This window comes from Pangasianodon hypophthalmus, chromosome 6 (genome assembly GCF_027358585.1).
Source record: "Pangasianodon hypophthalmus isolate fPanHyp1 chromosome 6, fPanHyp1.pri, whole genome shotgun sequence".
Taxonomy (NCBI): Eukaryota; Metazoa; Chordata; class Actinopteri; order Siluriformes; family Pangasiidae; genus Pangasianodon; species Pangasianodon hypophthalmus.
The window spans coordinates 30,144,315-30,171,434 of NC_069715.1; the positions used below are offsets into that span (position 1 = coordinate 30,144,315).

A 27,120-nucleotide genomic window follows, 5' to 3' on the forward strand; every position below is an offset into this window, starting at 1 on the left:
AAACGGCTGTGTGGTCAGTAGACGGCTGTGTGGTCAGTAGACGGCTGTGTGGTCAGTAGACGACTCTGTGGTCAGTAGACGGCTGTGTGGTCAGTAGACGGCTGTGTGAACAGAGCTCTCATGGTGCAGGACTGAGATAAGCATGTCGAGGTCGTGGTACAGCTTCATATCACCCATCGAAAGGTCGCTGCTTATTTAATACTAAGCCACATGGTGAGCTAATCTGTTTCAGTCACATCACTAGATAGAGAGAGCGCGGGAACGAGAGCTTCATAACGGCACACGAAAAATAAAAACATCAGCACTTTATAACACCAACATGGTGAGTTTCTGCATCTTAATAGCATTCGAGCTAATGCAGAGCTTCACATGTAGCACACGTGAAGCACATACCGACTTTTATAGTATAAAATCTGTTTATCTGAATATTAGAAATCTGGACATCATTTATCACTCTGGATATGAAGAAATTTACACAAGAAATGTTCCCAAAAATCCAGTTAGTTCAGAAACATGGGTCTCATTTAGCAAGCTGGATATGAACAGAATTATTCGTTAATCATTCACAGGAGAATTTACACAAGTTACACAAAATCTGGTATTTTCAAAAATCCTATAAGATCAAGAAAAGTGATCATATCCTACTCGTGCTCCTGAGTGTTATTATTAAGAAGAAATGCCACTGTATAAAAGGAGGAAAAGCTCAGACAGCGTGTGAGTTGGTTCTGTTCATCGCAGGGTCGTCTGTTAATGCCGCGCTGCACTTTATTAGAGCCTGAAGTGAGTGACCGATAAGTGACTGATCTGGTATGTCTCAAGCTGCAGTGTGCTGTATACACTCTAGTGTGCTGTGTGTCATTATCCACTTCCTGTGACACTCACACGCCTGCTTTTTCAACATGGAATCATAGAGGGCACATTTCTGTTCTTTTCTTTCTTTCTTTCTTTCTTTCTTTCTTTCTGCATTTTTTTGCATTTGCTATTTCTTTGTTTCTTATGAAAACATTTACTTTATAACTGATGGATAAATGAAGCAAAATGTTTGCATTACTAGTCTGTGTTTGTTGAACACACATTCTTCAAAAAAAGCGTTCCTTTGGGTTCTTTGGGCAGTTAGGGGGTTTTCAGCTTCTGAAAGCGGTTCTACCTGTACAACTCTCAGAATCCCTTCAGCAGAGACAAACCAAAGAACCGCTACGTTTTGTACCAGTCCGTTTGCAAGTCAGAAACATTGTGAACTCAGAACCCCACGTGGAACATCAGAACCGGTTTGTGGGGTCCTGAGGGAACTGTCTCACATTCGCTTTGTGTGTGCGTGTTGATATTTCAGGTTCTAACACACACACACACACACACACACTCAATTCTTTGTTTTCATCCTCCGGCCTGTTACATTTTTCACAACTGCCCACTTGGCCAAATTCCTCTGAGACGAATATCTCACACGGAGCAAACAGAACGAGCCGAGACGGCGCCCAGAAAACTTCACACATCACTCAGGTCAATACAGAGTAAATATTTTACACCTCCATCTCCACGACAACACATACATCACTCACAAACACACGCCCACACGCATGCACACACACACACACACACACACTTTAAAGTTATAAAATAAACACATTTATTAGCTTTAATACTTTAATGAATCATTTGTCTTTTTCTGCCTTACCTTCCTTTATTTCTGCATTCGTTCTTTCTATATTTATGTCTGCATTCATCTCTCTCACTTTCTATATTCTTTTTATGTTATTTCTTTTTTTCAATTATTGTCTTATTGTCTCTCTACTTCTTGCCATTTTTATTTTCTGTGTTGTTACTTCTTTCTCCATTGTACTGTACCTCCATATCTTTTTCTTTCTTCTCACCCAGGTTTTCTCACTTTTGCATTCTCTGTCTTTCTTTCTTTCTGTCTTTCCTCTATTAGAATATTAAATCACCTCTGTGGCCTTCAAGTAACATGTAGGAGTGAAAATTACAATGTGTGGGTGTTGGGGAGAGCACAACAGAGAAAGAGAGAGAGAGAGAGGCTGAGAGACAGGCAGAGAAAATGATACAGAAAGACTGAGACAGAGAGAGACAGGCAGAGAAAGTGAGACAGAGAGAGTGAGACAGAGAGAGTGAGACAGGGAGAGAGAGAGACAGGCAGAGTGAGACAGATAGTGAGACAGAGAGAGTGAGACAGGGAGAGGGTGAGACAGAGAGTGAGACGGGGAGAGAGTGAGACAGAGAGAGTGAGACAGGGAGAGAGTGAGACAGAGAGACAGGCAGATAGAGTGATCCAGAGAGAGTGAGACAGGGGAAGAGTGAGACAGAGAAAATGAGACAGGGAGAGAGTGAATTGAAGAGACAGGCAGAGAGAGTGAGACAGGGAGAGAGTGAATCGAAGAGACAGGCAGAGAAAGTGAGACAGAAAGACTGAGACAGAGAGAGACAGGCAGAGAGAGTGAGACAGGGAGAGAGTGAAATGGGGAGAGAGTGAGACAGAGAGTGAGACAGAGAGTGAGACAGGGAGAGAGTGAGACAGAGAGAGTGAGACAGGGAGAGAGTGAGACAGGGACAGAGTGAGACAGAGAGAGTGAGACAGCAAGAGAGTGGGGGAGAGAGTGAGACAGAGAGTGAGACAGAGAGTGAGATGGGGAGAGAGTGAGACAGAGAGTGAGACAGAGAGTGAGACAGGGAGAGAGTGAGACTGCTGGGAGTGATTCAATGTAGATGAAGTACACATGCTCAGTAAAAGCTGTGAAGTTGCTGTGGTGTGAATGATAATGAGCTCTGATCTTTACAGCGCAGTAAAGGACGAGGGTGTGTGTGTGTGTGTGTGTGTGTGTGTGTGTGTGTGTAAGCCTGACCTACTGTGTGTTCCTCATACTAATCCAGCCTTGTGGTCATTAACTCATTTGTGTATGAATTTCAGCTGATCAGAAGAAAACAAACACTGAACATTCCACACAATCCATGTGTAAAACACACACCTAGACCACACACACACACACACACACACACACACCTGTGCTATACTTCAACCCAATAAAACCACTCAGCAGAAAAACACAAGATTCCTAACAGAACTCTAAAGCACCGCCTCTTTTATCCTGAGACCTCCCCATGTCTGTGATTGGTCTAAATTGGTCACATGGTTGCTTGTGTCACTTCACAAAGTGGCTGTTTGAGTCACTATTTACATGTGTGCTGTTAGTGGTCATGGAAACACTCACACTACTGACACTGTTCTGTTGGATTATGTAAAGAAATAAAACACTGCGTGTCATGCTTTTATAGGAAAATCATCATCGACGTGGTGGTGTGAAGAGGCGGAGTTACTGTTACCACCCCGAAGCTCCTATAACTCGTGTTTTATTCCTCTTACACCACAGTCAATGATTACATTTTTTAGTATACAATTAATTAAAGAATGACCTGTCATATATTTATCCATTTATAGTTACATTTAATGTTGTGGAATGTCCTCGAAACAAGTTCCTGTTGTCACTTACGTTATGGCAGCTATAAACGTCGCTCCACGCGGAACATCTGAACAGACTGTTGTTTTAAAAATATCACCAGCGTAATCATGCAGTGTGTCTCTGTTATTACAACTCTTATGATCTCTGTCTGTCTTCACGATGTCGTTTCTCCACGACTAGCGATCAGCTACTCTTAGAAATGCTGAAACTAAATCTGCAAATGTCCAACCTGAACATATCACTGATGCACATTACCAGGAATGAGCTTTATTAGACAAAAACATGCTAATCTACTCAACAACGTCACACTCCATCCGCAAACGTGTCTAAAATTAAGAAAATAAATCCAGATTGAACGTACAGTTGCAACTTTAACCAAATTCTGGACAATTTATACTATGACTACTTTACTAGTATTCTCAGAACAAAGGTACTAAACTGTAACTTCCCAGTCTCTGGGTTAGTACCCTTATCTTCTGCATACTTTTCCTACTCTTTGGGTTAGTACCCTTATCTTCTGCGTACCTTTCCTACTCTTTGGGTTAGTACCCTTATCTTCTGCATACCTTTCCTACTCTTTGGGTTAGTACCCTTATCTTCTGCGTACCTTTCCTACTCTTTGGGTTAGTACCCTTATCTTCTGCATACCTTTCCTACTCTCTGGGTTAGTACCCTTATCTTCTGCATACTTTTCCTACTCTCTGGGTTAGTACCCTTATCTTCTGCGTACGTTTCCTACTCTCTGGGTTAGTACCCTTATCTTCTGCGTACCTTTCCTACTCTTTGGGTTAGTACCCTTATCTTCTGCGTACCTTTCCTACTCTTTGGGTTAGTACCCTTATCTTCTGCGTACCTTTCCTACTCTTTGGGTTAGTACCCTTATCTTCTGCATACCTTTCACATTCTCTGGGTTAGTACCCTTATCTTCTGCATACCTTTCACATTCTCTGGGTTAGTACCCTTATCTTCTGCGTACCTTTCCTACTCTCTGGGTTAGTACCCTTATCTTCTGCGTACGTTTCCTACTCTTTGGGTTAGTACCCTTATCTTCTGCGTACCTTTCCTACTCTTTGGGTTAGTACCCTTATCTTCTGCGTACCTTTCCTACTCTTTGGGTTAGTACCCTTATCTTCTGCGTACGTTTCCTACTCTTTGGGTTAGTACCCTTATCTTCTGCGTACCTTTCCTACTCTTTGGGTTAGTACCCTTATCTTCTGCGTACCTTTCCTACTCTTTGGGTTAGTACCCTTATCTTCTGCGTACGTTTCCTACTCTTTGGGTTAGTACCCTTATCTTCTGCGTACGTTTCCTACTCTCTGGGTTAGTACCCTTATCTTCTGCGTACCTTTCCTACTCTTTGGGTTAGTACCCTTATTTTCTGCGTACCTTTCCTACTCTCTGGGTTAGTACCCTTATCTTCTGTGTACCTTTCCTACTGGCTGGGGTGGTACCCTCATCTTTAATACGTATCTTTCACCTCAAAATGGTGGAAAATTGTATCTTTAAAAATAATTTATGATGTATGTAAGTATGATGAACTATTTTAAATTTTAAATTATTATTAATAGCAGACATCAACAACAAGAACAAGAACAACAACTAATAAAAAAAGAAGAAAAAGAATTTCCTCTTTTTCTCTTATAACAATACATAATGTATTATAAATATATAATTTATAAAATACAACATAATGTTATTATTATTATTATTATTATTATTATTATTATTATAGCGTCTGTCCTCTATCAGCACCATCACCAATAACAACAACAAAAATTAGGAATAATAATAATAATAATAATAATAATAATAATAATAATAATAATAATGTTCTCTTACAGATAAAAGCAGAGAAAGTGAATGAGTGCTGTTACTGAACACGGAGTGTTACTTAGGATGAACATGTAATTATGGTTGTGTGGGTTGCTGCGTGTGTGTGTGTGTGTGTGTGTGTGTGTGTGTGTGTGTGCGCGTTCCCCAGTAACTGCACTCTCCCACATTGCCATTCAGCGCAGTGCACCGGTGCTGTCATCCTGTCAGCAGCATCACTCGCTCCGAGCTCAGCCAAGCGCGATCTCACACACACCACAGGCAAATGGGAGCTGTGGACTTCAGCAACATAACAACTGCCTCTCACACACACACACACACACACACACACACACAGCACAGAAAACCTCATATCTGTAGCGCTCTCAGAGGACACAGTGTCATAAACAAAAAACATTCTAACACACATGGTCTCTCACACACACACACACACACACACAAACACACACACACACAGAGAGAGAGAGAGAGAGAGAGAGAGAGAGAGATACACACATAACACAAATATCAGCTGTGGACTTAAACAACACGACATTAAGCTCACAGGATGGAAATGCAGCACATCTAATGTCATAAACACTGATAAACAATAGCAGTAACACACACACACACACACACACACACACACACACACACACATGCAAAAACATTCAGAAACATATAAACAGACACGACAAAAAGCCTAGAGGATGGAAACACAGCACATCCAGTGTCATAAAGACTAATAAACAATAACAATAACACATTCACGTATACACCCACACACACACACACACAACTGCACAAACACAATATGATATACAAGCTCACATTACCTACATACACGAGCTGACTGGATTCTGTAATATTTCATCAAATTTCCTGCTGTTCCTTTTTAAACTGTTTATTTTTGTAATAGTTTTGCATTTTAAAAAGCACATCTAAATATTATTTATTATTACTGTGTATTGTGATACTAATATGCTCCATTTTCTCTAAATTATAATGAATTAGACCAAAGTAATTTCATATGCAACGCTTTTTGAACACTCCAGTAAACACAAATTACTATCATTATATTTTACAAGCACTTTTTTTTTATCCCCGTCACTCACACTCTTCCCAAAACTATTTATTATAAAATGATAAATGAATAAATAACAGTAAAGCTGGTGAGTTTTACATCACATCTAAAAGGATAGCAGTCGCTCTACATGTATTAAAAATGACAATAATGTTGTTGTTGCTGTTATTTTAACAACATCTAATCTGGGAAAATAAGGTTTAAATATTTCTTTGATGTTGTCACTATGGTTACGGGTGTTATTCAAGGCTAACAACAAGAACGACAAGAGAATACCATTATTTTGTTTCTTTCTTTAACTCTCTACTGCATGAATTATTATATTTACATTAAAAAATGTTTTTATGGATTTTATTACTTGAATTAGTTCAAGAAATAAAAATATATTTACAATTTTTTTTTTAATTTTTAGGGGGGTAGTTTGTAAATTGTTGCCATATGGCAACACCATGCAGTAAAGGATTAATATGTAAAGAATTTTAATACTTTTTAATCAAAGTTTTTATCAATTCCTTTTTTTAGCATTGCTAATTTTCCTTCTACTCAGGAGTGACAACTGGATTTTTTATACAGCATAAAATTATCAGCCAGCACTTTACGATAATTTTGCTGAATAAGATTATTACAAACCAGTAAAAAGCTTCTAGATGCAGTTTTATTTTAATGCGCTCGTTCTAATACGTTGTTGTTTCCATCGTAACAGCTCATTCACAGGGACGTGTACAGCAGACGCTTCACTTTATAAACATGAAGAAATTGTTAATATGATGAAGTTTTCTGTAAGGAGAAATGTGCTAATGTTTTATCATTTCTGGAAGGAGTCTCCAGTGTCAGCGCTTTGTAAGAGTCAGACGTAAAGCTGTAACTTTAAGCTTTCTGACATCTTCAGGACAGAGGAGTTTTATAAATCTTATTTATAAAAAAAAAAAACAAGTAAACATATTTCATATGGGGCAAATGTATTAATGAAAAAATGTTAATTAGAATATAATTATTAAATGATTTTTCTTTTTTTTTATTTTTACTAATGTATATTAATGTTTGCTTGAAATGAACCTTAGCTTCGTCTCAGAAGCAAAATTGCTAATGGGATTTGAGAATTCATACCAGTAGAATGTTTACAGTTTTATAATTAACCTCCTAATGAGAAATATTAAATAAATAACACAGGAAAAATAATTAGATAAATAACTGAGGGTCGACGATGCTAACTGAAAATATGCAATAACTTTTGTTAGTATTGGAAATGTATTTTTCTAGAAGGTTCCATCTGTGCTTAATGTAGTCCTGAGTGGATAAATTATCTCAGGTTGTTTTTCTTTTCGTTATTTCGCTGTTGTTTTTGATCCGTCGGTGGAAACGTTGCCCTCAGAGCACTTATCACTGTCAGTTTCTTTAACAGATATGTGCTTAGATTTCATTCTGCCTCATCCGGTGAGTCGCTTTGAATAAAAACGCCTGTCGAGTGAATAAACGTGAACGTAAACAGCAATAAAAATTCACTTAACTTTACTTGTGAGTGGCAGAACAAAAGCACAAAACTTCTTCCGCCCGGTGATTTTCCAGCAACACTCAGGCCTTGGCTTGGCTTTGATGCAGCGATTCATATTTTACAATTTATAACACACTGCTTGCGGGAGTGTGTGTGTATATGTGTGTGTGTGTGTGTGTGTGTGTGTGTGTGTGTGTGGATTTACGTCGGGGTGGATTTGCTGCTCGGCTTCTCTCAATTTTCCTGCATTGGGGATAAAAACAAGAGACCGGGCTAAGAAGCCAGACACGCTCAGTGTGGTGGAAACATGTTTCATGACTCCGCAGGGGGAAAAAAACAAACCTCAAGGAATAAAATATTGGCCCCCTGTAGATTAAAATAAAAACACTGCTGGATTATTTACTGGTCTAGGCTTGTTTTTTTCTTGTATTAATTTCTTTTTTAATTATTGCTCAGAATGCATCAGTAGAAAACACTCGGTCTGTTCCAGCACACGCGAGCTATCAGGGAAAGGTGTGAGGGTAAAAACCCTGCGAGATACGGCTCTAATGTGAGCTGCTCACCTGTCTGAGAAGATCGAGGCAGTACTCTGAATATGCTCAGCGAGATTAGATTAAAATATCATGGCTCTGAGCATGAGCGGGAAGCCGGCGCTCTGATAACAGATTCAGATTCGACATTCTCGGGTGAACAGCAGAAGTGGCAGATATGACATTTCTAAAAAAAGAAGGTGAAGAAAAAGATAAACTTCAAGTCACTTGAAGATGAATGTGTTTGCAGATAGCTTTTTTCTGCAAAGGCGTTTGGATATGACTCTGTGTCATGCTGTACAACAACAGGGTGGAGTGATGAAGCAGAGTTACTGTTAAAATCCATTCTCAAGTGTTTTATTCCTCTTATACCACAGCAATTTGCCAATGATTACAATACATATATACACTATAGAGTTACATTTAATGTCGTGGAACATAGTTCCTGCTCTCACTTACGTTATAGCAGCTATAAAGAGTCATTCCAACGAGTTCAAACGAGTGTGATAAGCGACAACCAGCTTCGAAGGATTGTTCCGAGGAATTCACTAACGACAGTCCTCTGGATTTGTCGCTTGAATGTGTCGTACTTATTTTGTACAAAATTGAGAGAAATCTCTATTCAAATGTTGCTTGAGCTCTCTAAGTAATCGCTGCACTTTCGAGAACGAGTGGCCTGTTGCTTCATCGCTTGATAGCTTGAACACAGAGTGAGTAATAAAAACTATTATGAGATGTTTTCTTTTTTAATAAGCACAAGAAACTGAAGTTATTCGCTCAGGCTATAATGAGCAATTAAAATTTACTGAATCAAAAGCAATTCACACGAATGAAGAGGGACAGAAGAATGTGAAAAAGAATTTATTTTGCTTCATAGTGAGTTCATTTAGAGCAGATTTATCTCTGTGTGTTTATGAACCTTGGAAGTGTAAAGCTGATAGAAAACGAGAAAACTGATAGTGTTTTATGGTATTTTCTTGACAAATAAATAAATAAATAAATAAATATCAGGATGCTAGGTTGATGCACAGCTCCTTGCATTCTACATCTAGCTTTTGGACTTCACTATGTATCTGAATTACGGTGTCCCTTTGGTAACCTTGACCACCGGTTCTCTGATCCAAGCTCAGGATTATGATGCTGATTCATGGATCCCATCCCTCAAAAATTGCCTAAATTGCAGCGCACCATAAGCCTGAGTCACTCATCCTTCATGATCAGCTGTATTCCTGCTCTCTTTTGTTCAGGTCTGACCCAGTCTCCACAGCAAGCCTTTTATCTCCCTAATCATCCGTGAGTTACGCCCTTCCACGGTTTTCCCCTCCATTCTATGAGAGACCAATTACAGCCCATTACTGTGGTGAGCAAGCCAAAGGCTGGCCAAGGCCGAGAGAGACGCGATGGTAATTTAGATGGAGAGACAGCAGCTTCAGAAAATGCCAAGACACGCTTCACTGTGGTTTTCATCATCGTCATCATCATCATCATCTTTCTCTCTCTCTCTCTCTCTCTGTCTCTCTCTCTCTCTCTGTTCCTCTATTACTCTGACTGATGCGTTTAAAATTGGCAGGATGGTAAAGTCAAGCAATGATGCCGGACTACAGGTGGCAGATAACGGATCAATGCAGAAAGTCACAGAACAGAACCGTATGATCAGACGAACCAACGTCACAGGAGCTTTGAATGGAACCCTGGTGTGTTCTCCTCCTCGCTGCGTTTCTTTAGTCAGGTGAGAACACATCACACTCGGGTCCGAGAGCTTCTGAGCAGCGTGGTCTCCTGCGAGCTGCTAAACTGAGCCAAATGACAGAGCTGTAGAAATACTGTGTGTTCGGTGTGCTTTGTTTTTTTTTTTACTCTGACATGCTGCTCAGCCAACATTTATTTTTTTTTTTGCTTTTTGTTCTAAATTCATTCTAAGTACAGATAAAAGTTCCTAGAACTTTTCAAAATGTTCAACAAATATTCTCCTAAAATTCTCCTGAAAGTTCCTGGAACCAGGACATGTTTGTTGTTAGCAATGCTTCACGTTTTTTCCATGAACTCCATTCGTATTTTTATTGCACTTGAGCAGGAGTTTCATCGAGCCACCTCTGTGAAATATCAGATTGGACACTCAGAGTTCACTATAAACGATGGCTCTTTAATCATAATTTGTTCTAAATACGGCTTTGCTTTGTGCACTTTCAGTTGAAGTACCGCCGCGTGTGCTGGTTTGTTTTCCACGTCAGCGGTGGAGCAGAACGTGGCATGAAGTGCTTCAATTATCCCTCACTCTTGAAAACACTGAGATCAGCCAGGTCACTCTCGGTGTAGTGATCCTGATACGAGACTCACAGCTCCGTAATGTTCATACACAACATCAACGACCTTAACATTTAATGCTAAGTGTATTCCTGCAGCTGTGCTCAGATCAGCTCACATGCTGCACATTTAATAAAATCCAGATAATCTTGCCAATTTAGGTTCAGGTTCTGTGGCGAGAGAGAGCAGCTCCTGTTGTCTCCTCACTGCTCCAGCGTCTCCACATCAGTCCTGAGCTCGGGTTACTGTCTACGTGGAGTCTCTCCTCTGAAGTATCTGAGCATTTACAAAAAATCTAAAGACGTTCTATAAAAACAGTCCCAGATGTAGAATGTTTTCTGAACGTTATGATTCTAGGAACTTTTAGGAGCAGGTTTTCCGAATGTTTTAGTTCCAGAGAATTTTAAGAGAATTTTAGGAGAACATCATGGTTCTAAGAACTTTTAGGATGATTTTTAGGGGAACGTTTTCTAAACATCATGGTTGCAGGAACCTTTAGTAGAATGTTGGGGGACTGGATTATCTTGGATGGTTCTTTAGAAATAAGCTTGGCTCGGGTCTGAGAGAATAAATGAGTGTCTGTCAGTCAGACCTGTGTCTTTGCAAGCTGACATTTGGCAGATCAAGGCTAGAAGAGAGAAAGTGTGTGTGTGTGTGTGTGTGAGTGTGTGTGTGTGGCTTTAAGGGCATGAGAGGACTCTGGAGGCCCGTGGTCAGAGTCTGGCCTTATGTTATTTTTATTCCACCATCAATCATGTCATCAGCTTTAATCAGGCCTGAGAGAGTGGAGGAGGATTTTTTGGTGAATTGAGACTGACGTGTAATGACATTGACAATGACAAGAACGCTGTTGGTGAAGATGCTGCTGCTCCATTTTACTTGGAGATGACATGACAAGTAGCTTTCTTACACACACACACACACACACACACACACACACACACACATACTCATCTTACACAAAATATAACAGCAGCTTGACGGTTTGATTGGCACACAATTATTTCAGATAAAAGAGTTTCCATTAAAATCAGTGTTCTCTTTCCAGTTATTTATGTAAAGAATAAACACGCCATGGTGGTGTGATGATGCTGCGTTACCGTTACCACCCTGAAGTTTACTGAAGATTACTTTCCTATAACAGCACATCCTGATGGAGTTTATTCTAATGGATTACAATGATCACAATTTGTATATATTAAAGAACAACACATCATACTTTTTATCTCTTTCAGTTACTTGTCTCACTTAGCAGCTCTAAAGATCGACACATTTAATGTTGAGGAACGTCGGGGAAAAGAGTTAGTTCGTGTTGTCACTTACGTTATAGCAGCTATAAACAGCCGTTCTCTCACCAGCCTCTCTTTATTCTCTCTCTTCAAGTTAATAAAAGAAAAAAATTCAGCTTGTCATGTTACCAAGAAACCACCAATAAGCTTAAACTCCTCTGTCCTGAAGATGTCGGAAAAGCTTTACCTCTGACCGTTACAAAGCACTGACACTGGAGACTCCTTCCATAAATCGTCTTACAGAAAACGTCACCATATCAATGATTTTTTTTATATAAACCTGTGATTTGCAGATGCACTACTGACAAATTTAATTTCTATAACACCTTCTGACCAATCACAATCCAGAAGTCATCAGTGACGTGTTTAAAGTAATTGGTTACTACACTACTTAAAGCCTAGACTAATGGAAAAGACTTCCTGATTCCTTTTCTCGTATGCATTTGTGTCAAAATATAATTTGTAAATGAATTGTCTAATTATCTTTAAATTAGTGCATATTATCCACTACATTATTCACACATTCCCCTTTTACCATCCTCCTGATTCGCACCTTGCTGTCTGCCATTTAAAAATATCGCAACTTAAGTCTGAAAGACACGCAGGTGATTAAGTTGAATTTCAGAGCGGCTCATTCAGCGTGCTCTTCACACCTCCGTGGTTGCCAGATCTTTCTTCTGAATCCCTCTCAGAACAGGAGTTTTCCATACAGACAAGAAAGAAATCACTTGGCAATGGAAAATATGGACTGATAAAGTAGCTCACACTTTTGTTTTTTAAACTTAACAGTCTGGAATCCAGCCACGATGACTGGCTTTACACGGATGTCTCAGTTGTGTACAAAAAGAAAGAATTAAAGTAAAATAGTCCGTGCACTCAGTTGACATCTTCCTGTTGAAAATGCTATTTTAATGGTGTACAGATTAGCATGAAGCATTCGAGGTGAAAATGTTACAGCAGCTGCTGGGAGTTAAAGCAGATACAGCAGTGTGAGTGATACATATGATGATTTCTTTCATAATGTCATATTTAGATATTTCATTTGGACCTCAAATGGCGTTCCATAGGGTTTTCGTGTGCAGGAATTTCTGTGTGAAATATTGCTGTAGCAAGGAGAGAGGAGCTGAACTTAAAATCAGGAAATCATGGAAATCATGCAGGAAAATTTGGAATATCGCTGTGAGCAATGTTGTGTTTAAATCAACTCTGAATTGAAGAGAGAGAAGAAAATAGTGTAAAAGTAAGAAAAGAGTGAATTCTCATTTCTAATACACCTTTTACTGCGTTTATCGAATCTGAATCTGCGTGAAAGTCAGATTCTTCTGGTTTGTTTGCTATTTGGTTTGGATTTCATTTCACACTGCACATAATTAAACAAACCTAAAAGAAAGAAAGAAAGAAAGAAAGAAAGAAAACATTGCCCGAGAGGCAAAAGAACTTTTAGGAGAACTTTAGGAGAAGAGTTTGATGAACAGTTTGGAATTTTGAAGAATTTGAAGAATTTTGGAGAATTTTTGCTGAATGTCATGGTTCTAGGAACTTTCAGAAGAACATTTTATGAACCACGTTGATCTAGGAACTGTTAGGAGAATTTTAAGAGAACATTTTCTGAACAACATGGTTCTAGGAACCGTTAGGAGAGTTTTAGGAGAATTCCTGCTGAACATCATGGTTCTAGGTGTTATGGTTGCGCCGAATATGCCGCAAGACTATGACTCCCATCAGCCACGGCACATCACATGATCACGAAACTCAGGTCACATGACTGTTTGCACGTGATTCATGTTTATGTTTAATGAGCACTAGTGTTTAAGTTATGTCTTGCACAATACATCATTAATACACTGTATGTTGTACAGCTTATAGCTTGTACTTGGCCTTGTCTCAGTCTTGGGTATTCATCTTGTTAAATCTGATCTTGGTCTCAACAAGAGTTTGTAAAAATAATGTTTGTTTTTTCTTTTTGCATGCACAAAGTATTTTGCTCTTCTAAAAAGCAGTCGAATTACTGGAGCAATGCATGAAGGAAGGTGACTAGTTCAAGTAAAGGCTCAAAAAGAATTTGATGGTTTTCGGTCTCGAGCTCGACTCGGTCTCACTTTCATTCGGACTTGGACTTGACCTGGTCTCGCCCCCCTTATAGCTCAATCTCGACTCGATCTCGGCGAATCCCACTCGTGGACGTGACAGTGGCGTTTTTGACGTAGTAGCTGCAGTGGAAAAAAGGGAATATGTGATCGGACAGATTTTAGAGAATGCGTCTTTAAAACGTGTTTTTGTTGCTTAAACAAAATTTAATTCAAACAAAAATCTAATCTACTAGCTTAAATTATGTAGCGTAAATATGATCCTTTGACGCAGTATTAATGTGATCATGTTATTTAATCTGATGAAAAGACAAGAAAATGTCTTCTCATGAGATTTTTAAATCTGCTCATTATGAAAAAAGTTTTTTGAGAGCAGCTGATTTGATTGGCTGTTGAACATCTAGCCACCATGACGTTCAGAAAAATGTTCTCCTACAATTCTCCTAAATGTTCTTAGAACCGTGATGTTCAGATGATGTTCTTTTAAAAGTTACTAGAACCGTACCATTCAGAAAACTTTCTCCTATAATACTCCTAGCCGTACCTCTTGATAACGTATTCATTCTATGTTCATGAAAATACCAAGAAAACCTTGTCCTTGTGTTCTGACCATGAAAATAAGAACCTGTTGTGTTCTGAATGATAAATCAGGAATACATCACTCAGACTAAGGCCTTTGTTGCTGGAACATTTTGCAGGTTAAAAAAAAATCATCAGCCTGAAAGAGGTTTTGATGATGAGGTTAATCAGCTCCACATTTGCTGCAAATTGACTTTTTTTCTGCAACCAGAATATAAAGTGCCATTTTCACTCATTCAGGACAAGTTCAAAAGGCTTTTATGTTCTATAAAAAAAAAGTTCTTGACAACCTGCTTCAACAGCTAATATATTATCGTTTCTATAGTAACAGCTCATTCACAGAGACCTGTGTGACAGACGCTCTGCATATATGGATTAAAAACAATCATTTTCTCTAAGTAGAAATGTGTTTAGTTAACATCTATGGAAGGAGTCTCCAGTGTCAGTGCTTTATAACAGTCAGAGTTTATTAAATGTGACTGTAAATGGATAAAAAGTACAACATGTCATTGTTTAACTAATTACCTCATTGAATTGCTGTGGTATAAGAGAAATAAAACATTTCAGGATGTCCATCCCATTGTGTTTTATTCCTTACTTATCCCATCCTAAACTAGTCATTAATCATTTGTCAGGTCTGTTACCTAGCAACTGAAATGCACACGGAGCTGTTAGACGTGAAGCGAACTCTAGAAATGTTTGTAATTAATCCTAAATGTAGCTCACTGTAAAGGATGTGAAATGTGCCTTAGTAAGGTGTCTAATAATAATCAAACAGACTCAAACTCTCCAGCTATTGAGTTTAAAGTCAAAGGGAATCAGGAAAACAGGTCCCGAACACCTTAAACCCGAAAATATCAACCTTCAACAAAGCTGGAGAGGAAAGAAAAAACATGAGAGCATTTAAGGAGAACGTTTACTAAGAGTTAAAAGGAATGGAATAAGCACAGAAACACGAAGACAAGCAAAGAGAGGAAGAAAAATACCAGAAATTACCTGATTAATTAATTAATTAAACAGCAGGAGAGATGAAATTAGAGGGAGGGGGGAAAAAATTATATTTGAATTAATATTACAGATTTTCTAGAACCATAGTGTTCAGAAAACATTCTCCTAAAATTCTCCTGAAATTCCCAAGAACCATGATGTTCAGAAAAAATGTTCCTCTAAAAGTTCCCAGAACCATACCATTCAGAAAATCTTCCCTCAAAGTTCTACTAAAAATGTCTAATACCACGATGTTCAGAAAACATTTTCCTAAAATTGTCCTAAACTTTTCTAGAACCATAGTGTTCTAAAAAGGCTCTACTAAATTTCTCCTAAAAGATCCTAGAACCATGACATGAAACTGTTCTCTTAAAATTCTCTTAAAAGTTCCCAGAACCATATTTTTCAGAAAACCTTCCCTCAAAGTTCTGCTAAACGTTCCTAGAACCATGATATTCAGACAACCACCTCCTCAAATTCTCCTAAAAGTACCTTTAACCACACTCTATGCTCTACTAAGGTTCTCCTGAAAGTACCTAGAACCATGACCATCAGCAAACATCCTTGTAAATTTCTCCTAAATGTCCCTTGAAGCATAACATACTAATGATATTCTCCTAAAATATTCCTAGAACCATCCAAGTCAAAAAACCTTCTCCTAATTTTTTTTTAAGCGAGCTGAGTGCACAAACTTTTGCACTCAGCTCCATAAACCCTATACATGCAGATCTATCTATTTCACAGCTCTCACTTTTCTAGAGCATGAATGTTAAACCTCCAGTCGTCTTCTCTTCCTCGCTCACTTCCTGTGCAGCTCCAAACATCCGAAGCTGAAAAGCCAAATCTCCTTTTTCTTTTTTTTTTCTCCACAAATCCCCTGTGCCTCAGTTTGCTTTAGTGATCCTCATGCTCTTGTGGTCTATTTATTTCTCTGTTCATGCATTTTCATCGAAATCCTATTAGAGACTTTATTATACACAGCAGCAAACAGAACACAATCCCACACTATAATGTATATCGATCTGGCTTTATGGCTGCGTGCTATAAATACGAGCGGGCGATTTTGCACGCCACTCGCTCATATTTTGGAGTTGACGTGATCAAAGTGAGCGGCGTGATGAATGAGAGAGGTGGGGTGTGTGGAGGGGTTGCTGCTTTTCAGAGCTTGGGACAGGGAAAAAAAAAAGTTCTCTGTGAGCATGAATGAGAAGAGGAATGTGCGCTCTGGCACGCAGAAAAGCTTAATTAATTAAAAGGACTAGTGGAAATATTGACATTTCGCTCGAATGGAACTGCATTAGCAGACGCTCGCCTGTTATTGTCATCACAAATCTCCAGAGTCTTTAATTAGTTTCGTATTTTGTCAAACTCAAGGTTCTGTTTATTGTTAATGCACTACGTGACTGTGTCGGTCCACCGTGTTGCTATGGTTCTCTAATTACAGCTTGTCCTGTGAATTTTAATGACCAGGCCCATGGGGAGAGGATGACACCGAGTCCATGAGTCCCCCGGTAAGTCTGACTCGGGGGTGTTGAGTTATAAAACGTATAAATATAACTGTATGATGTGAAATAATCACACGATAACAATTATAGAAGATGCTTTGTGTTGTTTGTGTACCGTAGCATAAAATTGCGATCTGATGATCTCTTGAATTCTGGATTCTGATTGGTCAAATCACAGGTTTATATATAATTAATGCGCTCGTTCTAATACGTTATAGTTTCTATAGTAACAGTTCATTCACAGGGACTTGCACAGCGGACGCTCCACTAAAAATAAACAGATTAATAACTGTGTTTAATCCTTGATATGTAAAGTAATGTTTATGTAACATTTGGGAAGGAGTCTCCAGTGTCAGTGCGTTTACATTAAGAGTTTATGCTTCTTTGCAGTTTCTCAGTAACAAGACAAGCTGTTATTTTTTTTGTTTGTTTGTTTGTTTTATTAACTTCAAGAGAGAGAAAAAAGAGAGTCTGGTGAGGGAACGAGTGTTTATAGCTGCTATATCGTAAGTAAGAACAGAAACTAACTAGTTTCATGAACATTAAATGTAACTATAAACAGATAAACGAACTATGTGTTGGTCTGTAATAAATAAATATTGTAATAATTGGTAAAATGCTGTGGCAGGACTATAAGAGGAATAAAACACTTGAGGATGTGATGTTAAAGGAAAATAATCAACTTCAGGTTAGTAACAGTAACTCCGCTTCATCACAGCACCCTGTCACTCAGTACTTGTGTCAAGCCTGATCCCTTACAGAACTACGTCTCACTTCAGCGTCTGTGAAAACGTCCTGAGGCAGCTGTATACAGTGTGTAACTATCAAACCAGCTTTAGATGTGCTGTCCGTTTTATCTCTGTACCAGTGTTGCCCAGCAGGGGGCTCACACCCCTCCCCTTTCCCATCACCCTGCTCACCAGCAGCTAAACACAGTCACGATACTCTATACACAGAAACCCAACAGTGTCCTGACTAATCTCATAACAGATTTGCGGTGATAAAATAATTCATTTGTTTATACTGATTGAAAAATATCCGTCGATTTCCATTCAACCAGCAGAATGGAGCGCCAGTGTAGTGTGAGAAAGGGTTAAAATGGAAGTTTGTTATTTTTCCCATTGACTAACATGGGAATGGGCGTGGTTAAAGACTGTACTGCAGCCAGCCACTTGAGGGCCTCAGAGATATTTTGGCTTCATTTTTGGATCCCTGTAACGACGTCCACCCTTATACTGCATACAGTTATTGATTGAGTGGTAGAGAAGGCAAATCGCAAAAAAAAGTAAAAATCCACCAACATGACCAAAAAATCTAAAAGAAAAAACTGTCAAAGACGAGGATTCACTTGATGTCTAGAACCTGTCAGGAGTTTAACATTTAGCTTCTTGGTTCTTGGTACAAACAAACAAAAATGGTCTTTCAGGGGATCGTAGTTAAGACGGCTTTGCATAGCATAGGGTTCTTCAAGGGTTCTTTAACAGTTCATTAGATAGTTATGGGTTCTTAGCTTCTAAAATAGGGTTTGACTTGGAACCCTTTCTGATAGAGAATCATCCTGTCATTCAGTTTTACACAGAATATTTAAGAACCTTTAAAGTTCAACCAATCAGAAGAGCTTGTAAGGGTTCTAGATTTACCATTTTTAAGAGATGGATCCTGGGGATTAAAGGGTTAAATTATTATTATTATTATTATTATTATTATTATTATTATTATTATTATTAGACTTCCTGTTGTCCCTCTGGGAAAAACTTTAAAGGTTCTATAAAGAACCCTATATCAAAGTATTTTCCTGTTTGAAACAGTTCCTATAAGAAGTAAAACCCTTAATCATACAATGAACTCTTGAAGAACACTTTTTTCTAAGAGTGTGTCAATTACCAAGAAGGAAACCAAGAACCAAAAAGAAAAACTTTTAGAGAAAAAAATGTTGTTCAAGGATTCTTTAAGCGTTCATTAGATAAGGGTTCTTAAATCCAAAATGGGTTCTACTTCTTACAGGAACCCTTTTCATTTTTGTTTTTCATAGAAACAGAATAAAGGGTTCTTTAAGGGTTCTTCACTTCTGAAAATGGGTTTGAACAGTTTCTTATAGAGAACCACTTTTTTAAAGGGTTCTGCACAGAACACTTGAGGGTTCTTCAGTTATATGAAACGCATTTCAGGTAGCGCATCATGCTGTAGAGTTTAATTTCATCTCCTGGTTGGGTTTTTTTAGACTTTGTGCACAAACTTGACAGATATTTATGAGCTATATTTGATGAGAAAAAAACTAATAAAGAAAGAAAAATGGAATAAATTCAGTGTGAAAGTGTGTGAACGGCGTCTGAGCGGGCGAGGTACGCAAACCGATTCCTCAAAGGAGCGCTAAACGAGAGTCCAAGCCAGGTTTTAATTATCTCGGAAACGCTCAAAAAGTCCCTTTGCTCAGCTTTTGGCTGCTTTCACCGAAGCGAACTCTCCTGCTGCAGCGGCACTCGCTGGTACATTCCGCTTCAATCGAGCGTTTACGTGCAGTTGCCATAACAACAATAAAACATCACACCAAGGTTAATGTTTGTCGGAAGCCAGAATGGAACATTTTATCACATTTAAGAGGTGTTACTGGTAATATTAAGGCAATTAAGATGCTCTGAAGCTTTAAAGAAGTGACATGTGACCTGTTCTGTTGAGCGATGTAGCGACATCCATGTAGCGCTGACCGTCATTCCGGCTCATTTCTAACAATGAGATTCGCATGAGGACCTGCACGTCCACGGACGGAAATAAACACCTGTGCTGTCTTTTTTTCTGTAAAATATCAACAGAATGGATCGCCGTGCCCGAGCATTTCACGTTTATCTTTTGAGTTTAAAGACTTCTACATCTATATCGCTTCATATTTCATTTCATATGTGACAAGCGATCCGCTGAAGCGAGGGGTGGGTTTGCCAGAGGAGGCTGCCAAGTTTTCCTCTACATCAAAGCCCGAGTCATCACAGGGAACGTGAGATCCCACGGGAGCTGCTGCGGGCGTGCGAGTGGAAATAGAAAAGGAGTGACAGGTGAAACGGTGAACTGAAGAAAAGGTTGAACAACGCTGATGCCAAGCCTGAGATATTTGAGTTCTCAACCTCGTTGGAGGTGTGATTCGCTTTTATGAAATTCACGAATCATCAGTGCAGGACAGAGGTTACGCAGGGTTATTGTTCTATACGAGCACTTTAGACTGTCGGATTCTGGATTGTGATTGGTCAGAACGTTTTCTATAACAGCAGCTCTGACAGTAGTGCAGCTGCGAATCACAGGTTTATATTCAGGCGCTCGTTCTAATACGTTATCGTTTCTCAGCTCATTCACAGCGGACGCTTCACAATAACAGATTAAAAAAATCCTCGATACGGTGAAGTTTTCTGTAAAGAGAAATGTGTTTGTTTAACATTTATGGAAGGAGTCTCCAGTGTCAGAGGTAAAACTATAACTTTATGTTTTCTGATATCTTCAGGACAGAGGAGTTTACAGTTATTTGCTGTTTCTCAGTAACATGACAAGCTGTGTTTTTTTTTTTTTTTTTTTGTCTTATTAACTTGAAGAGAGAGAGAATAAAGAGAGACTGATGAGGGAACGACTGTTTATAGCTGCTATAACGTAAGTGAGAATAAGTGGAAGTTGTTTCCGTGACATTAAATCGATTAAAAAAAAAAAAGCATGCTGTGTTTTTCTTTAATAAATAAAAAATTGTAATCTTTGATAAATCACTGTGGTGTAAAGGAATAAAACACTTGGGGATGTGCCGTTATAGGAAAAGAATCAACTGCAGGGTGGTTACAGTAACAGTATTCTGCTGTTAAACTGAACAAATAGACAAATCACAGCAGAAAGAGGTGTGATTGCAGAAACGAGTGTTTTTTTTCTTTTCTTTTCTTTATTTTTTTGCAAAGCAAAAGCTGATAAATGACCGAGAAGAAAAAAAAGGAAGTGTTCCATGACCATGAGCAGCAAACATGCAAATAGCTGAGCTGAAAATGAATCTGCTGCTCCGTGTAGTGACCATGTGATATTTTTGGACCAATCACAGACAGGTCGAGGTCTCAGGATTAAAGATGCGAAGGTTTAGAGCTCTGTCTGGAATCTCCAGGACAGAGGAGTTTACGCTTTACGCTTTCACAGTAACATGATAAGGGAAACACTTTAGGGTTCAAGATTTAACTTTTTTAAAGCCTAAGCATGAAGTCTTTATCAAAACAATTTATATTTGGTTTGTTAATGGGTTACTACTGCTTTATTAATAATGTATAACCGGTTTGTCAGGGTTTAATCATTAATAATTGAAAATAATTCATCTGTTAATGGTTTATGAACATGTTTACGGTGAGGTTATTATAACGCTAATGATATATGCATCACCAGTGTCAGGTTTTATGAAGAATGCATGTGGATGATTGATTGCTCTCTATCAGGCATTACTGAGTTAAATACATGCCTCCAGCTCACTATCTACTGCACTTCACCATTCCTGACTTCCTCACTCATTAAAATACAAATAATATGCTCCATAAAGACTTAATAGACAATATGTGACAGCCTATGAAGTGAGAAAACACCAAATTAGTTTCCTATAACAGCATGCACTGAAGTGTTGTATTCCTATTATGTCCGTGAAGCAGGTTAGTTCCCGTTGTCACTTACGCTATAGCAGCTATAAACAGTCTTCCCTCACCAGCCTCTGTGTTTTCTTTCTCTTAAAGTTAATAACTTCATCATATCAATCGATTTTTATCCGATTATGTGGAGAGTCCACTGTACAAGTAAATCCCTGTGAATGAGCTGTTACTATAGAAACGCAAGAATTATGCATTTCCAAATCATTTATTATTCTCACAAACAATTTGACATTAAATCTTTTTTTTTAAAACAACATTTCACTTTTTGTTTCTTGGTAAATACTTTCAGGTTTTGTAAATATTGTGCGAAAAGAGGCTTCTGAGCTTGTAGTTTTTTAAAATTCTTTAACTATTTTGTAGCTTAAACCTCAGCAAATAAATAAATAAATAAATAAATAAATAAATATTATTATTATTATTATTATTATTATTATTAAGCATGTGGTTTAATCTTTACTAATTTTTTAAAAATAAAATAATAAAAATAAATGTTTATGCATAAGCCTGAGTAAGAAATAGTCATGTAGATATTTATTTTTTAATTTTTTTTTACATTTTTTTATTGTTGTTGCAGGAACTTGAATCTTATTTAGGGTTGGATGATTTGAAAATATGATACTGATATCACGATAAATTAAGGCACAATACTTTTCTGAGAGCACATGCTTCAGAAATGGCATTTTTTTTAGTTATTTAATTATTTAATTTTTTAATTATTTATTTATTTGTTGTACCAGAAAAGTCACAGAAAAAAGCAAATCAGAAAAGGCATTTATTTTTTATTTTTGTAGTTATTTATTTATTTGTTGCTGTTGTTTATTAATTATATATTTATTATTATTTATATACAGTATTTATTCATTTCCGTTTAATTTTCTCTCTTGTTAAATTAAATGCCTGAATTTTTTAAAAATATTTTTGTTTTAACAAAAAAAAGCTTTTGATTATATTTATTCATATTTCTACTGTCAAAAAATTGGGATGTAATATTATGATACAGTTTTGCCCAAAGAAATATATTGATCTGTTTCAGTATTTATCTTTGCTCAGAGATTGTCAAACAAAAAATGCACTGAAATTGTAGACCAACTTAAAAAAAAAATCTATTTTTCAATAAAAACATGCACTTGGATGCAGAAATGTTAGAGAGGGAATCACAATGTGTCGTAGAATTGATTAATAAACACTGTATATATCATCTGAATAGCACCATAACCATCACATTAATAATAATCCCGAGAAGGAAGACAAACAAGCTCAAACTGTTGGCCATGATGCATTTGCACTTAAATAAGTAAACATTTCCCGACCCCTCCCTCCGCACCAGCCAGCATTCATTCACAAGCAGTATATTAGTCTTTTCCTCGTTTGGATTTGTCCCAATAAAGGACACGGCACGTCTCAGAGGACCGAAGTCAACATTAAAGTCTTCTCCTCTCATCTAATTAGCGGCCTCGTCTCGATAAGTCATCCTCCAGAGAAGCAGAGAAGAAGAACGGATTAATTAATCGTTACTCATCAAGCTGTAAAAGGAAAAGAAAGGGGAAAAATATTCGCTCTGTATATATCCTTGTCTCTGTTCAATCGGAGAACAAGCGCATATCCATACACATATCCACACACACACACACACACACACACACAGTAACACAGAGCCATCGATTAGTGCCGCAAGCCACAAAGAAGAAAACTTACAGCACAAAACCAAAAAAAAAAAAAAAAACCTGTTTCATTCTCACAGCTTTGATAAAATCAGGAGGAAAAAGTTGAGCTGTTGATCCTCGTTCAGCTCTCCAGGAGCTCGGTCTAATTCCACAACACCTCACAGATGAATGGAATCTAACATCATCATCATCATCATCATCATCATGATGCACGAAGTCGGCGTGTCCCCCAAAAAAAATCCCAGACAGAGATCTGGAATGCAGAGAACGCAACAAAAAAAAAAAAAAAAAAAGGAAAGGAAAACAAAGAAGCTTTAAATCTGCACTGACCTGCTGTTGAGGCTGAAATCGGGCAGGAAGAGAAGGATGCAGACGGCTCCGAGGAATTTCATCTCTCGCTCTTTTGCTCTCCGTGTGCTCTGTGTGTTTCTTTCTGTTCTGCTCTCCTCACTCTCCTCGTCTCTTTCCCTCCTCCCTCTCTTCCTCGGCTCTCTCGTTTTCTCTTGCTTGCTTGCTCTTGGCGCAGGCGCTGTACAGCTTTAAGCAGTGTGTGTGTGTGTGTGTGTGTGTGTGTGTGTGTGTGTGTGTGTGTGGTTGGCAGGTTTAAATAACAGTAAAAGCGAGATGGTGGATCTCAGAGACACACAGATTGAGATGGACAGAAAGGAGGAATGATGAATGATGTCATCGCCAGTGCAGCTGCTATCAGCTGTAATCATTTATGAAGCACCTCATGGACCTGCCTTTATCACTCAGGTGATCCACAAGAGGGCGCTATGACATTCAAGTAGCCTTTATTTATTTTAACAGCTAATTTGGAAGTCTTACACTCTCAGTTCTGACTGGTATTACCACAACGTTGATTATTTGCTTATTACAGCACGTCCCAGTGTGTTTTATTCCTCTTATACCCATCTCTGACTGTCACAAAGCACTGACACTGGAGACTCCTTCCATAAATGTTAAATAAACACATTTCTCCTTGCAGAAAACTTCACCATATCGATGATTTTTTAATCTGTTTATGTGGAGCGATCGAGGTACACGTGAATAACATAACTATATTATATTATATTATATTATATTATATTATATTATATTATATTATATTACATTATATTATATTATATTATATCATATCATATCATATTGTGGGGCCAAGTACCAAAGTAGCCTATCAAAAATTTGTACATACATTTGCAATAATAGTTCCGTAAAATACCAGGATGTTAATTTCCACCCTACTCTCCTTCAAGTTTTGTTCAAACATCAACAACTCTGGATCACAGACTCATGAAACCAACCTAAACAGAACTTGTTTCTTGGATATTTGGTATGTGGGACAGTTCAACCACAACGCACAAACAAATTTGATGGCAAAGTCACCAAACAGGAAGTGAGGCAATATCTCAGCCACGGCTTGAAAGATTGCCATCTGATTTGGACTAGCTCCTCGAGAACAAGCACTGAATGGCTTCTGGTCTTCTTCAGTCACTAAGCCAGAAAGTGCTTGGCCCCTTAATCGCTGTTTGCAGCTCTATTCACTTTATTTATTGTTTCTGTTCTCCTTGGCAGTGAAAATGTTAAAAATGGAAATGTTAGAAAAGATTCCAAGTAGAACCATTTTAAGAAAAAGAACCAATAACTAACCAAAGAACCCTTGAGAAACTCTTTTTTCAGTTTACAGGTATTTATAGAGGAAAATGTCATCATATTTCATCAGATTTTCTATCTGAGCAAAACTCCAGGGGTTCTGGGTAGTAGTGTGTCCTTGTTTCCTTTTTGTTCTTGTATGGAAATGACGGAAAGTTGCATGGGGTCAGTCCACAGACACTACAGAGAGATTTAGGATGTGTTGGAGAACAGCGCTGTGCAGTTTGTGTTATTCTGTACATCACAACAATGGAGCTGTAATTGTAATATGCTCGAGAGCGCCTCGCTCGGACAACACAGCAGACTCAGGGTCAGTCTGATTGTGCTGTGACACAAAGAAAACATAATGAAAGCAAACTAACAGATGTCGCTGTTCCTATAACATATGGAGTTGATGGCAAACATCATTCATTACACTGGAGAAGAACCATACCTTCTGTGTGCTTCTTTTCACATGACTGGTAGCTTTAATTAAAGTCATGTTACCCAAATTAAAATTAGGACCATGTTGTTCCATTATTGAATTTTCCCTCGAGTCAGGAACCAACCTGATTTCAGAAATTAAAGCGTATCGATTTCCAAAAGACAAAGCTCAGCGAGCGAAATGCTCAGATTGCTGCAGTGAAGACAGACGGCTGGATACGCGCATAAACTCCAGGATCTCAGGAACTTATATGAAATACTGCCAACTTAAAAGTGGCATAAAAGCCAGCAACAAACCGTACCAGCCAAAAAAGCTAGCTAGCTAACTCACCCAGCCATACACATACAGCGTCCGCTCACGACTTCTAATTAGCACGTAGTACGTTTTAGACAGCTTTTTAGCTTCACCATCCACATCATAAAAGCAAATATTTTGGTAACACTACAATTACAGTACATGAATAATCATGCACTAATTAACTAATAATTAATTCTTACTTAAATATGAACTAATGATGAGTTAAGGCATGTACTAATCACGAACTAATGAAGAGCGAACCTTAACTACGACATGAGCCTTATGAATTTATGTGTGAATAACGACCACTATAAGTGCATGTTAGTACATGTTTGTTAGTTAATATATTATTTAACACATAGAGGTAAACTAAATCAAACATGCTCTATAAGAAAGCATATGAATTAAACATGCATAATTTAAAACACTGTTGTCTGTAATCAGGTAGTTTACTGATTAATTACACTGGCTATAGTTATATTAGCATCCAAAGGTCTAAGAGCGCTAGTGAAAATGCTTCTATTTTGCAGTCTTTTCAAATTTAATACAAACCTTTTCATAAAAAATATATCGTCAGCAGTAACTTGAGTAAAAAGTAGAATCTTAGGAATAATTTCATGGATTTCAGAATTGATATGCTTTCTTTAATGACCGCATTCACTCAAGCTGGCAAGGACAAATCGCAAATTTGTGTGAAACCTGACGATCAAATCCATTGCAGCGTCGTCTGAACACGAGCTTCAATCAACAGGATAAGACTCAGCGAAAATCTGACCTTTTCTACAGAGGTAGATGGTCAATATCACAAATTTGTTTAACTTGAAATAGTGGCCTAGAAATAGCACAGAACCTTGAATCTTCAGTATCCAAGATATTGAACAGTTTTACAACTTTCTTTAAAATTTCCAGTTTTGAATAAAAAAAAAACCCAATGTGTTCTCAGTCTTCATAGATTGTAAGCTAAACAAATTATCCGAGCAATTGTCTGTGAGAGACGTGTCGAGGTGTCGAGGTTCTGTGCTTAATGTTGTTGTTTGTTGCTTTACAAGTGGGGAGGAGAGAGAGAGAGTGCACTGGTCACATGATCGTGTTCTTTTGGGAAATGGGAATCATCTGCATTTGTTAAGTGACCAATAGCCTGATAGTTCTGGATCCCAACAAACAACATGTATCATGTCATATTTATATTACAGAGCTCTTCATTAGCTTTCAAATGATGCACCTCCACACCTCTCGATCTACAATGCCCGTGGAATCGGGCACTTTAGCCGACTTTGGAGCTCTGTTTCTGGCTATAAAT

At 38.1% G+C, this 27,120-nt stretch overlaps 1 protein-coding gene across 1 annotated transcript in view; it reads right to left on the reverse strand.

The window, feature by feature from the left end:
• The window catches only part of luzp2 (leucine zipper protein 2), a 92,177-nt gene extending 68,215 nt beyond the window's left edge, over window positions 1-23,962 (reverse strand). The window contains exon 1 of the mRNA XM_026913330.3: window positions 23,777-23,962. Within this exon, the coding sequence (XP_026769131.3) occupies window positions 23,777-23,838 (62 nt within the window). The 5' untranslated portion in view covers window positions 23,839-23,962. The remainder of the gene's footprint in view (window positions 1-23,776) is intronic.
• Window positions 23,963-27,120: the final 3,158 nt, after the last annotated feature.